The sequence below is a fragment of the Phaethon aethereus genome, assembly GCF_964289735.1.
Source record: "Phaethon aethereus genome assembly, chromosome: 3".
Classification (NCBI taxonomy): Eukaryota; Metazoa; Chordata; class Aves; order Phaethontiformes; family Phaethontidae; genus Phaethon; species Phaethon aethereus.
This window is the reverse complement of record NC_138576.1, coordinates 39,985,496-39,998,490: the sequence shown is the minus strand read 5'-3', so window position 1 is coordinate 39,998,490 and position 12,995 is coordinate 39,985,496. Positions and strand designations below refer to the sequence as shown.

The 12,995-nt window shown below is 39.6% G+C and overlaps 1 protein-coding gene across 24 annotated transcripts in view; it reads left to right on the top strand.

The window, feature by feature from the left end:
- The window catches only part of SNAP91 (synaptosome associated protein 91), a 69,336-nt gene extending 57,889 nt beyond the window's left edge, over window positions 1-11,447 (top strand). For 16 of the 24 annotated variants that reach the window (XM_081997608.1, XM_081997607.1, XM_081997604.1 and 13 more), the window contains 7 exons: window positions 732-869; window positions 2,152-2,301; window positions 3,659-3,689; window positions 4,914-5,025; window positions 7,926-8,009; window positions 8,080-8,184; window positions 10,439-11,447. In XM_081997608.1, coding sequence (XP_081853734.1) covers window positions 732-869; window positions 2,152-2,301; window positions 3,659-3,689; window positions 4,914-5,025; window positions 7,926-8,009; window positions 8,080-8,184; window positions 10,439-10,531 — 713 coding nt within the window. In that variant the 3' untranslated portion in view covers window positions 10,532-11,447. Of the gene's footprint in view, window positions 1-731; window positions 882-2,151; window positions 2,302-3,658; window positions 3,690-4,913; window positions 5,026-5,894; window positions 5,919-7,925; window positions 8,010-8,079; window positions 8,185-10,438 lie in introns of all 24 variants that reach the window. The other 8 variants (XM_081997598.1, XM_081997593.1, XM_081997601.1 and 5 more) reach the window with 3 other exon arrangements.
- The last annotated feature ends 1,548 nt before the right edge of the window (window positions 11,448-12,995 follow it).

Here is a 12,995-nt window from a genome sequence, read left to right as displayed (position 1 = left end):
GATAATACAAGTAAGCTTAAATTGCAAGGGAGATGAAATTATATAGAGTGCAAGGGAGAGATTTTAAGAATAGTCAAGCATGGGAATGCATTGCTTGTAGGCTAGAGAATCTCCATGGGTAGGGTTTATTTATAGAAATATAGGGTTTATAATCTATACATTAATCTTAATCATGGAGATTCTACAAGCAGTTCACCTGTGGATGCTGTTGATGCTGCTTTGACATGGGAGTGGGGGGGGAAGCTACTTGAAGACATCTTGACAACAGACACCAAGGTGTTTTAAGATGGTGAGAGAGGCTAAACTGGATTAGTAAAACACTGTCTTCTGAACTGAGACTCCAAAGTAGTTGATAGGTGATCATATGCTTTTCTCAAGTTAGTCCTCTGTTTCTTTCTTTTTCTGAACCAATTCTTGCTTGTTGCGTTCTGCCTGTGAGATTACTTACCTGGAACGATAGCATGTAGTACTGGTAGAATTGTGTTCTTTGCAGCTTTGGTCTGCCTCTGCAGAAATCAAAAACTTCAATGTTTGTTATTTAACTGGTGACTCTCAAAATCTTAAATTCCCTGGGTCATACCTGGCATACCAAGGATGCTTATGTAGTACTGAGTTATTTACAATGGTGTAGTAAGAATTGTCTCTATCATTCTGCCTTCCGTAGACTGAGCTTTTATTAAACACAGACCAACGACTCTAATGTCCACACCTCTCTATGTGGCTTTTTCAAGGCTTTGGAGGTTCTTTCATTGCTCCGTCTCCATCACCATCCCCAGTCACTCCAGCTCAAACCAGCTTACTACAGCCTAACTTTGATGCAGCTTTTGGGACAACAGCTCCAACGACTGGCAGTTCATTTGATGCATCAGGTGAGCCACAGGGTTTCTTCCTGTGAATTTTCTAAAGTGTTTTATGTGTTAGATGAGTTAATGACACCATATTTAGGCTCTGAGTACAAGCAATAACAGTGATTTCCCTGTTCCTTCTCTACTGGAAGAAAGAGTGGTGTTCAGGCTGGTCTGCGCCCAAGAGCTCTCTGTATCCATTTTTTATTCTACCATGTCAGTAAAAAAAAAAACCAAATTAGTGTGAACATCATCCTTGCATGTGCTTGATTGCATGAATCAGGAATTACACAAGGAAAGCACTGTTCTGTAAATCAAGTATATAGGCAAGTCGTGTTGCTACTGGTGACGCTGTTCTTGAGCTTGCATGGCACCTGAAAGTACACGAAATGGAGACAGGTCGTGTTCTTTGCCTGACTATAAGCTTAAACTTTCATCACTGCTATCATCTTGTTTGTATCTCTTCCATTCTATATTTTTCCATGCTGGGTCCTTGCTACACACTTAAAATTGGTGAGTTCTGCAACTGTGCAAGATAAAGGTTGAAGTAGTACTGCTGCTTGATTATTTGGTTGCTTGCCAGTGCACATGCTACCCCTTCCTATTGACTTAACATTAGCATGTACCTCAAATATGGATCAGAAGATAGAATGCTGGCATGAGATGTACCAGGCGGTTTGACTTCTAAGGGATCTAAAAAGTGAACTTTGGAGTTAGATGACTGAACTAAGGAGGCTAGCTCTGTCAGTGTGGATGGTTCTGGTTCCTTCTGATCTCATAAGATGTTAGTAGGTTTTCCTGATTTCCCTGCTGCTTGCAAATGAGTAGTAACATCTTGAGACTTTCAATCCTGTTGCCGTAAGATGTCAAGGTATAAGTCTGCCTTTGCTGCAATAATTCTGACTGGTATTTACTGCAAGATGTTCATTTTCAAAAGCTTTAAATGAATATCTCCTGACAAATGTGTGTGCATCTGACATCTTTCTAAGGATGGCTGTAAGAAAAATAGTGTCATGTGGAAGTGGTGCTGTATCTATGTAGATTCAACTCTTCAGTTAAAGCCCTTTTAGGCATGTCCTCTTATACTAGTTCTCATTGGTATAGCTTATTCAGGATTACTGTACATTCAGCGTCTAGTAAAATGACATGCATGCCCTTGTTGGCATTACATTTAATGTCAAATGGTGTTTTGGTAAGACTTGTGACGTGGTTGTCTGTGCTATATTTGTTGGAGCAACAGCAAAGTGGCAGGTAGTGTTTTCTTACCACAGCTGCTGTTCTAACCCACTTTTCCTTTCACTTCCAGTGTTTGATGGCTTAGGTGATCTTCTTATGCCAACTATGGTTCCTTCTGGTCAGTCTATAGCACCTTCAGCCACAGCAACAGTCACTGCTTCAGCAGCAAGCAAAGGCCTCGGAAGCGATCTTGATTCGTCTCTTGCAAACCTAGTAGGCAGTAAGTGTCAAATTTTGGTTTTAAGTGGTGTGGCATACAATTATGTTACTTTTCCACAGAGCCAAATACCTGACTCTGTTTAGCTTGCTTCAGTGTCCTCCTGTTTCTCTCGAGAGATCAGGGAAGCTTTAGGCAGGAATAAGGCCTGATTCAGGTAGCTGGTAGTCTGGGTTCATAACTTGTCCCTCTTTGTACCCAGGATCTGAGTGAAATAATGGGACCTGTTTGGTAGATATGACTTGTAACGTATGAATGTCCCAAGTACATTCAGGGGCACATCAGACTATTAATGGATGTGCCCCTGTGTAATACTAGATGGAAAAGTGAAAATTGTCCAAGCATCTGATAGCACTGTGGAATTGAAGCAGAAAAGCTGGTAGGCACAAATAGCTGACCGCTTGCAATAATGAGAGGAGGAGTAGCAGTGGGGTGAGGAGTGCATAACAGGCAAGAACAGACCTTCTCTCAGACAGTGAACTTTCCAAAACATGTTCTTGAAATGTTAAACTAAAAAATGTTCTTTCCTGTAGTAGGAAAAGGGCTAGAGCCTGTATAACTAGAGATCTGTAGCTGCAGCCCCTCAAAAAACTTGAGACCCACCTAGGCTGAGGTGTCATACTACTGCAGTTGTACTCTGGAGGATTGTATGAAGGTAAACACACAACAGCAAAGATATAACTGATCTTATGATGCATACTCTTCTCTTAGATGTGTGGGGAAACTACCGTGCTTAGAAGTCAGCAGAACTCTTAATCACTTGAAACCTCTTCTGCAAATCATTTGGTATATCCAAGTTTAGGAGAGAAAAATCAAACTTAGCAATTTGTGACTTACAGGACATACACTGGTCATGTGAGAAGAGAATTCTTTAAAACTTAGCTTAAAACATCTTCCAAAGAGTAATTAAGGAAACTACTTGGAGTTCCCATGTATGATAAAGTAGACAAAACAGTGCAAAACTTCCAGGTAACATTCATATTTAAATGTATGTGAAAAACAGCTTTTTATTTCCATATGTATAATGAGGAACAGAAACCAGTGTTGTCATTCATGGTAAATAGTTGAGTGCTCTTAAATAACTTAGCATTTTGTAGACCTAAATATGTTGTTACTTTGGTTTGCTTACGGAGCAAAAATGGCTTCCTCAAGTATAAGACATCTGCAACGTTCCTCAAAAGTTTGTCCCGAAGAAAGGGTAGATGTGGTAAGTCCTCTGATGCTGTCTAAATGAAGACAGACAAAACGTTATTACTCTGTATAAGCCCATGTGCAAGGAAATGTGAGCTGTTACTTTGACATGCTTTCATTTACTAAACACATGACTACTTTTTGTCTCCTTTTTTCTTATAATTTTCAGATCTTGGAATTTCTGGTACCACTTCAAAAAAGTAAGTTCAACTTTGTTTAAAAAAAAAAAATGGAAATTTTCAACTCTGCTGTATAGTCTTACATCTATTTCAGTGTTTATTAAGAATCAATTAATTGGTTATGTGCCCCTTCCCTTTCAAAAAAATCAGTTCAGAAGAATTCTGGAAAAAGTATTCTATTCTATACAGGTTCACTGAATATTTAAGGCTAAATGTTCCTGACATAGCTTTTAAACTTGATGACTTTAATCTGAGTCTTAGAAATTTTTTTCTGTAAATTACTGTCTTCATATTGGATAGCTGATTTCCAGAAAATTTAAAATTAAAAAGTAGTCCAGATAATAATTGAAGCTCCCCTCAGTAATCTAGGCTAATATGTAATAGTTTTGTTATCTTTTTACAGACGCTGGATGTGCTTATCATGTAGGCAGTGGAATACTTGTAAAATAGAAAAGAAGTTCATTCCATGCAGTGAAAAGCTTCTTTTTGCAAGAAGAAATATTTACAGCATTACATTTATTTTTTGAGTGTGTCTTCTTAATCTAACTGATTGCTTACTTCGGTGCCAAGTTATCCTCCGTATGCAAGCCCAGTTTGATGTGTGTACTTCAAAATGTTTAGTGCCTCTGTGGACATGATACGTATAAACACATCACAAGGTTTATCCCCAAAATTCAGCTTCCTTCAATCTATTTCATTCAAATGGTGTATCTTATTCTGGATAGAGCAGCCTCTAACAAAATCTGGTTTTGCAACAGCCCTTTTATTTTATGAATGACTTGTTTCTCTTGTATCTATCAACTTTTTTCAGAACTGAATACTTTCCTCCTTCAGCTGTCTTGAGCAAGATTTCCAGCAATGAAATGACCTTTCAAAGACTTCTAGCAGGCAGCTCTACTGCCTGGCCCCAGTAGAATAGGCAGTAGCAGTCCCTCTTCCTACTTTGCAAGGGTATATGCAATAATACGTTACCTTCAGTTAATACTAAGTAAAATTTCTCTTTAATTCTCACCACAAAGGCGATAACCACATAACTGACTTCAGTATAGAGTGTACTGGTGTCTACTGCTAACAACCCTTGAAACTGAGTGGCACTAAAAGTGTGTCTTTCTGTTAATAACTTAAACTGCATACACCATGAACTAACGTAGCTGCAAGCCTGATGTTAATGTATAGTGCATTTGGTTTTCATTTTCACTGTGAGGGTATGTAAATAATAATTCTGTGTCTCTCCCTCTCTATTAGGGGAGACCTTCAGTGGAATGCTGGAGAGAAAAAGTTAACGGGAGGAGCCAACTGGCAGCCAAAAGTAGCACCTGCAACATGGTCAACTGGTGGTGTCCCAAGTGGCCCACTGGTAGGTGGTTAATACGTTGATACCACTGGTATTGAAACATCAATATTTTATGAGACTATGCAACCATACACGTAGGCACTGTTCTTGTCTACTTCCGCTAAAGAGTTTGCTTCTGTATAAATGATTTGATTGTTTCAAGTCACACTTAAGACGAGATTTACAGCTGGCATAAATAAATCATTGAGTTCAGGTCCATGAAAACACACTAGCATATGTATCAAGACACTACTCTACACGTACACTTAATACCTGTGGCCATTTCCACCTGTGTGGTTAGCTGTATAGGTCTTGCCAGCAAAAAGCCCAGGTTGATTGTCCAAAAGACAATGGTATTGATCCAAAGCTGAAGTACTGGAAGGAGAAAAAATAAATAGGTTTTTCCCAAGCTTTCCTGAATGAAGTAAATCAAAAGACTGCACAGTATTCCTACTGATCCGGTGATTGATGTTAGATTAGAAGTGGATAGCTTGTTTAGCAGAGTAAAGCAGTCTGTTGGGAAAGTTGCCCTGTAAAATATATCAGACGGCACTAACTTTGAGAGAAGAGGGTTGAATTGAGCTAAAAATCTAAACTTGGCACAAAGGCAACTTGATCATGAGTAAGCCACAAGAGTAATCTGAAGAGGGGTCATACCTCATCTCAAAGTCACACAGGGCATAAAACAGCCTCCTTTTAAAAATTGGATTGGGAAGGAAAGGACTGCCAAGGGGGAGCATAGTTCAGTTCCCTGCTGCCACAGCCAGATGTTAACATGACTCTTAAGCATGTTCCAGCTTCTTCCTTAACCTTATGGAAGGTACAAGAATTCCCTGAACTTGGTACTTCATTGAATGTATTAGTTGTAACGTCAATTTTTTTTTTTTTAATAGAAAGGCTGGGCAATACTGTACACTGTAAGTGAATTTTTTTGATCTCTTATTGTGCTTACTCACTAAACACAAAGATACTAACAGCACCTCACTTGCACTACAGTTATTACCACTGGCTTAAAACTAGCTGGAAGCTACCTAACACGGCTGCTCTTGGACTGTCTGTCCAGCAGACAATTCTCAGGCAATGTGTTGAATATGGTAGTAGTGATTAACCATTTCTGTGCTGTAAGCTTGAAAATAATGGCTTCAGACTGTCTTTGCTTTACTTGGGTGTGAACTATCTGATGACTTGTACTACCTGAAATCTCTAACTTCTGTAACATCAGCCTGATCTTGTAGTGGTTTTACCATCTGGTAAGTAACTAGCCTTTCTGGAAAACTGGGTGGGTTTGATAGCATTTCATGAAACATGAGTCCTATATATATTTCTTCAAAATCATATACTTAAGTATTTTTTTGAAACCAAAGAAAACCAGATCTGCAGGAAAAATAAATGTGGAGACCAAAAGCCACCCATCACTGTTGAACTACTTAAGTTTTGGTCGCTTCTTCCCTTCCTTGTGACCTGGATTGTGAGCTATAATGTGTTCCTGTGGCTGCAGTCAGATCACTGCATCTGATGTCATTAATCTGTGTCTTCTATTCCTTGCTTTCCATACCTGAGTGTCCAGATGTTGGTTTTCGTTTGAGGGACAGCTGTGGTGCTAGCATAGTACAGCTTTTAATCAAGTGCTCCCCAGAAGACTTTCAGACTGGAAAAGACATTCATCATTAGCTAGAAATTGTACAGCGTTTGCTGACTAAAGAATTTGGAAGAGGTTATCTTGACTTGTCTTCAGTTTTCTAAGAAACTGGAATATTTTAGTCTGGAAGCAAGGACCAACCAAAGGCACTAAATGCAGCATTCATGGAAGTGGACTGTGCAGTGAGCAGTTCCCACATATTTCCAGGGACATGCTGTCCTTTGAACTAAAAGTGTGCTAAATGCTCTCCAAGCGTGGTGGGATATAGCTGATTCAAGGTAGGAGCAAGGATGTGGAGGCTCAGGCATGACTCTACAGCTTCTGTAAGAGCTTGAGAAATTGTGTCAATATACTTACAGTAGTCATGAGGTTCCTAAAATTCCTACTACCATTTTTAAACCCCTTCCTTGAATGCTTCCTGCCTCTCTTCAGAGCAGTTAAGAATTTGGATCGTATATACTCCTGTGAAAAGGAGAGACTTGGACGCTTTCAGTGCCATAAGGAGACTCTGTGCATAGGAAGTTGCAGACAAGGGAACCAAAAGGGAGGATGTATAGGTTCTGCTAGGTAAGTGAGGTGGCCTTGTTCGAAGATGCTCTTGTGCTGTATATCCAGTGAGACTACTAAACTAACAGTTCGCTCTTCCTGAATCCTAGTGAAAGATGACCTTTTTTTGTCTTTTTTGAATGAAAATAATAACAAGTTAAGCATATGAATGAAAAGCATAATAAGATAAACTCTCCTCAGTAAAATATGTAATGGTTGAGATTGTGGCTTAAGTATGTGAATTTATTCTCTAACTTAAATCTCACTGTATAAAAATACCAATTTTTTTTTAATTAGAAACAAATTATAGCAGTTATTTCCCTTAGCTTTACAATCTGCTTAAACTGTTACTAAAATACAGTGGTACAATTGCAATAGTGTGTTGGGTATCAGCTATGAAATTGGATGCTTTCTTATACTATGTAGAAGGAGGAGGAAGGTCTGTATTATCTTGGGCCTATTTTGAGTTGTATTCAGTAAATGGACTCCATTCATGAAGAGGATGGAGTCTGTCACCCTTGCTTTCGTATGGAAAAGCAAGCTAAGCATCAATGTAAGGACTCATTCAACTCTTTCATTCTTTTGAAGCATTGTGCTTTTGAGGTTAGGTATTATCTGCTACATAACAGTCCTACTTTCTAGAACAACTTTGAGAATGCTGGAGACTCCATGTGGTTTCCAGATAGTTGGTGCCATAGAGATTCTTGCATTTCTTAATTTTTTTGAATTTTCTTTTTAGACGGGAGCTGTGCCTCCAGCAAGTGCTGTTCCTGCCACAGGAGGTGCTCCACCTGTCCCACAGCCAGGAGCAGCATTTGGGATGGTGAGTCTCTTTTGTTACGCTGCTCTCCTTTCTTCGTCTAGAACCCTACTCACACTGCATTAATTTACAGCCCCCAGCAGGCACAGGCGTACCCATGATGCCCCAGCAGCCAGTTATGTATGGGCAACCTATGATGAGGCCACCATTTGGAGCTGCCACTGGCCCTGGTGTACAGGTAAGTGTTGCTGCTAGGTGTTTAATTGCTCTCCATTTCTCTAGAAAGTAACTTGTGTGTATGCATTATCTCAGTTCAATTCTAGCTGTAGGTCTGTAAATGAGATTTCTTAGAGTATCGGCTGCCTGACTTGCAACAGATCACATGAACCGCCTTGGTTTTCTTCAATTCCCTTGTATGAGACCAATGGAACAGGTTTGAAAAGTCTTCTACAGCTAACTACATCCAATATCTGTTTTGGGGGATATCTGAGTAAAGCTCAAAGTGGAGCTGATGGGCATTCCTATTCTGTTTAGAGCTTGTCAAAATTCACTAGACCTGCACTCAGCATCTTCCCTCCCGGTCCGCCAAGAGATTCCTCAGAAAACCTACCTTCTGCTTATGAACAAGTTAAGGTCTCCAGTTCTTGGATGACAGCTGTTTCTTAGTAAATACAACTTTATCTGTTTCAGGCTGGTAGCTTGCTAGGTTTCTTTTGGTGCAAAACAACTGCATTCAAGTATGAATTACCGGAGTGTATGTAACACTGGAGTGCTCAGCATGCACGCTTTTCACAGCAATGTGCAAATCTAAATACTGCAGAGTGAAGTTTTTCTTCTAACTTTCATTAAGGTGGAGGAATGCAAATGAATAATCTTAATCTTCAGTCACTCTATATTCTTCTGTGAGTGGGAGATGCATGAGACTGCTTCATTTTTCATGTTTTTAAACTGTACTTACTTAGTCTGACTTTGTGACAATCACATAGATAGACATAAAGGGGACACAAAGTTGGGCCACCTAAAACCAAAGCAAACCTATTCTTAATTCTATACTAATTAAAAATAACAAGGAAGCATTGTGTCACAAGTTACTTGTTGCCAGGGAGAGATGAGTCCTTTCTTTAATATGATAAAAAAAATGCTAATGGAGTAATTAATGATGAAGTAGGTTGAGTGAATGGAGACATGCCATCCTTCCTGTTGAACTGGGTGGTATCAGCTACTTCTCACAGTTTCCTAAGGATTCTTTTTAAAGCTAGTATGTTTGGAAGTGCAACGCTCTGTACCCACTCTGGTGCAAAGCTTTTAGCTCATAGCCACTAGGTGATGCAACATAAGCCATAATACCTGTCCCAGGCTTTTTCTTCCAAAGTAGAGTTTGGTTTGTAATAACTCTGAAATGGAAAGGGCCCTTCCAGGGGCGAGGCAGGGAATGACTTAGCTGTAGTATTTTGCTTCTTTGTAAGTCAGAAGTCCATCTTGCCTTTCAAATAGGGTGGGAGATGGAAGTTGATGCTGCAGCTCGAAAATCTGACTTGTAACGCTTGAAACCAAGCCACCTCCCTTTTTTGCAAATATTAAGCAATCAACCTGTAGCAAGCTGCGCTTTTTAAGTAGGGAACCACATTCCTGTTGAACTTTGTCTGGGTTGTCTGTGTAGAAATGGGAAGAACTGGAAACTGCTGTAAGTAAGAAGGTATGTTGTAGGTATTAGAGCTTTGCATTTCATATATAGTTACTTGATCTTGCTTTTCCTCCCACCTTAAACTGTCTCTGCATTTATCAAGAATAGTATTATGGAAGGCACAAACAATTTTTTTGTCGGAGAAGGGTAGTCATCAAGGTGCCAGGGCTAGATATAAAATACCTCTAGTGCCCAGAGTAAGGTAGAGAAGGGGAGGAGTAAGGACAAGATGGGAGAATCATTTGCCACCTTAGTGAGAAGAGTTGCATGGAACCTGAAAAACTGATGTTTTCTATGGAATAACTGATGATTTTTATACCTACCAGAGGAGGAACAGAGTATAATATAGTCCTGTCTCCAGTACACTTTGGACTCTTATTTCTATTATCAGTGTAGAACAACTTGTACTTAAATGCCAGTTGCTGGGATTTTCAGACCTACCCTGCAGCATGCACTCTGCTTATTCTGCACCTTGGTATTCAACATCTAACAATTGCTGAACTTCTGTCTGGGTTGATGATCCTAACACCGTTCTGTCTTACAGCGAGAGAGTGATTTGAAGCTATGCTAATTAGAATATGCAGTGTTTATAGCCTTATCCCTTAAACCAGCCAAACATTGTTAATCCTGTAGTGAGGATGGAGTCTAAACAATGCTTGAGCAAAATGGCAACGTGCTGAACTTGCAGAAAAAGGAGAACTTTGTATGCTTGCAATGTGCTTGTGTGAGAACCAGCTATATCTACCTAATGCTTGTGTATCCTTGTCTGCTTTGTTTTTTTTCTGCTTTCCTGGCTGGTGTCTGTTAGCTTTCTCCAAGCCCAACTCCTGCTACTCAGAGTCCCAAGAAACCTCCAACAAAGGACCCGTTAGCGGATCTTAACATCAAGGATTTCTTGTAAACGATAAGGTATTCTGTGACTGCCTGCCTAAGCATGTTACGCTGTGGTACGTGTCTGGCGCACAGATGTTGATTAGGCCAGTAGACTGAACATGACTGATAAAATTGTAGCTGCAGAGATAGGTAGAAACATGCACTGATGATGTGGTGGTTTAAACAGAAAACAGAATTCTCTGTCCACACTCTTAGTTTTAGCCTGAAAGCTTGACATTTGGCTAGCGCTTTTTTTTTTTTTTTTGCCAAAAGTGACTGCCAGGAAAAGTTATCTTCAATCTATAACTTTAATTTTTGCCTTGTTTCCATTCAATCCAAGGGTTCATGTTTGTGTTTCTTTTCCCCTGAGATTAATACCGAAACAAATAGAATCATAACAGGGTACAAATACTGGGGGCAAAACAGTGCTGAAGAAGTTTGTTCCAGACTTGTGAGTGTGAGAACAGATTTGGTATCATAGGTGTGAGGGGCTCAAATGAGGAAAGACTTCACTATCCTCATCACCAAGGGAAGGTTGTTTGCATCTCTTAACTGCTGCCAGCTAATGTTCTCCTCCACCATACAATTTTTCAAGGCACAGTTTTTCTGAATGTGAAGGCATGAGGTCCTGAGCAGTGCCTTTTGGAACAACAGCAGGGAAAAACAGAATAAATAAAAAGAAAAAAATGGAGGAGAAACACAAAACCAGTACTGCAGAATGGAAGGGGGGGGGGGAAGCAAAAACATTACTGTGAGGGTTTTGGAGAACCATGTGAAGAGGGCCAAGTGGAAACACCAGCTTGAATTGAACACTTAAGCCAATTAAAAAATAATAATGCAGAAGTAAGGTAGGCATTTTATAATTAAGACTAGAATAATTTGCCAGGTGAGGAAAGAACAATCATTACATCTCTTTGAAGCCTTTTTCATAAGTCCCTTTTCTTTCTTCCTGTAGCTTAATTCTGAGACTTGTTCTAAGCCTCTGCACTGGAGTTAGCAGCAGTGGATTGGGATCGGGCTGCTCTTAGCAGGCACCACGCAGTCCCACTTCCCCCTTCTCCAAATTCCAGCCCCAGGGAAGGTTACCTGGTGCTTGGAGGAGATGGCCAGAAGTGGAGATGCACCTTCATTGCTGGGACTCACTGCTTTCAACTTGGGTTTATGAGTAGGCAGATCCATAACTGTCTGTGCGAAGACTGCTGTCTCATAAAAAACTGGTAACGACTCCTTTGAGGTGTGAAGTGATGAGCAAGATTTAGTGCTCTTTTCTAGAACATGCTTTACCTAACTTATTATTCTGGTTTTTCATCTAATACTTTTCTATATTCACAGCTGCAGTTTTTCTGACTGGATGATAAAAACGTGAGTCTGGAGTCTACAAACAGATGCTCAGAGTTTCAAAGTGAGCCACCAGTACCAAACCCAGCGCTTACTCAGACTTTCTCTTCCTCCTGAAACGTGTAGCACAGCTGTGAAAGTGAACATTAGGAATGTGTACTACCTTAGCTGTTATCCCTACTCTCTCGAAATTTGTGTACTTGGGTTATTTGTGTTTTACGATTTAAACAATGGATGTATGTTTCTGATGCCTTCTAGTGCTTTTCTGAACCTATCCCACGGGGGCAGATTATGCAGCTGTTGTTTGGTGAGCCATTTGGAGCGATGTCTGTGGTTTTTGAAGGTTTCAATGTATATAACTTTTTGAGGACACCTGGAAGTTCCCTAGGACTCAATTTCTCCTTTATCTGTTACGAAACATAGTGTGATAATACCAGATAGTAAGGAAGATACTTATGAAATTGTGTGGAATACAATTTTTTTTTTCGGTCACAGGAATCTCAATTGTTGTGAAAAATGTTTTATTTTTGTGGCACTGTATATGTTAAGATAATTTAAAGTAATATAGAGGTAAACTTCCATGACAAATACTTTTTTTGATGATTTACCAAGAATGAAAAATCATATCTGAAAGAATACCATATTTATTGCTGTTTTTATTTTAAGATCTATTTTAATTATTTAAGTTTTTGCGTATAAAATTGGCATATTTATCAGTTCTTGCTAAATGCACTGCAAATAAGTAAAGGGTCAGTTTCTCTCCATGTAGATGGAAACAGCAACCATAGTTGTGCTGGCATTAAGGGATTTCAAATATGAGAGCACTCTTTGGTATATCTGTAGTCAAAACATTACAAGTGGTGTTACTCATCTCTGTTCGGTTCTTACGTACATCTCTTAATTTAGTGCTTACCTGTGTATGCCTTAGGCTAGTGTTTTCTCCATTGCCCCGAATGCGCTGTGAGTAGCTTTTGTACTATTGGTGATTAGATTTAATTCTGATCCAGAGTTCCATGCCCTTTACTGTACATACTGTGTTTCTTTAATTTTTGTTTGTTCTCATACTGTTTCTGCTGACGGCTTGGCGTGAGATCTTGGCTCTTCAATGAGGTCACTGTTGATCAGTGTTACAAGTGGCTTGGCAGTTCTCTGTA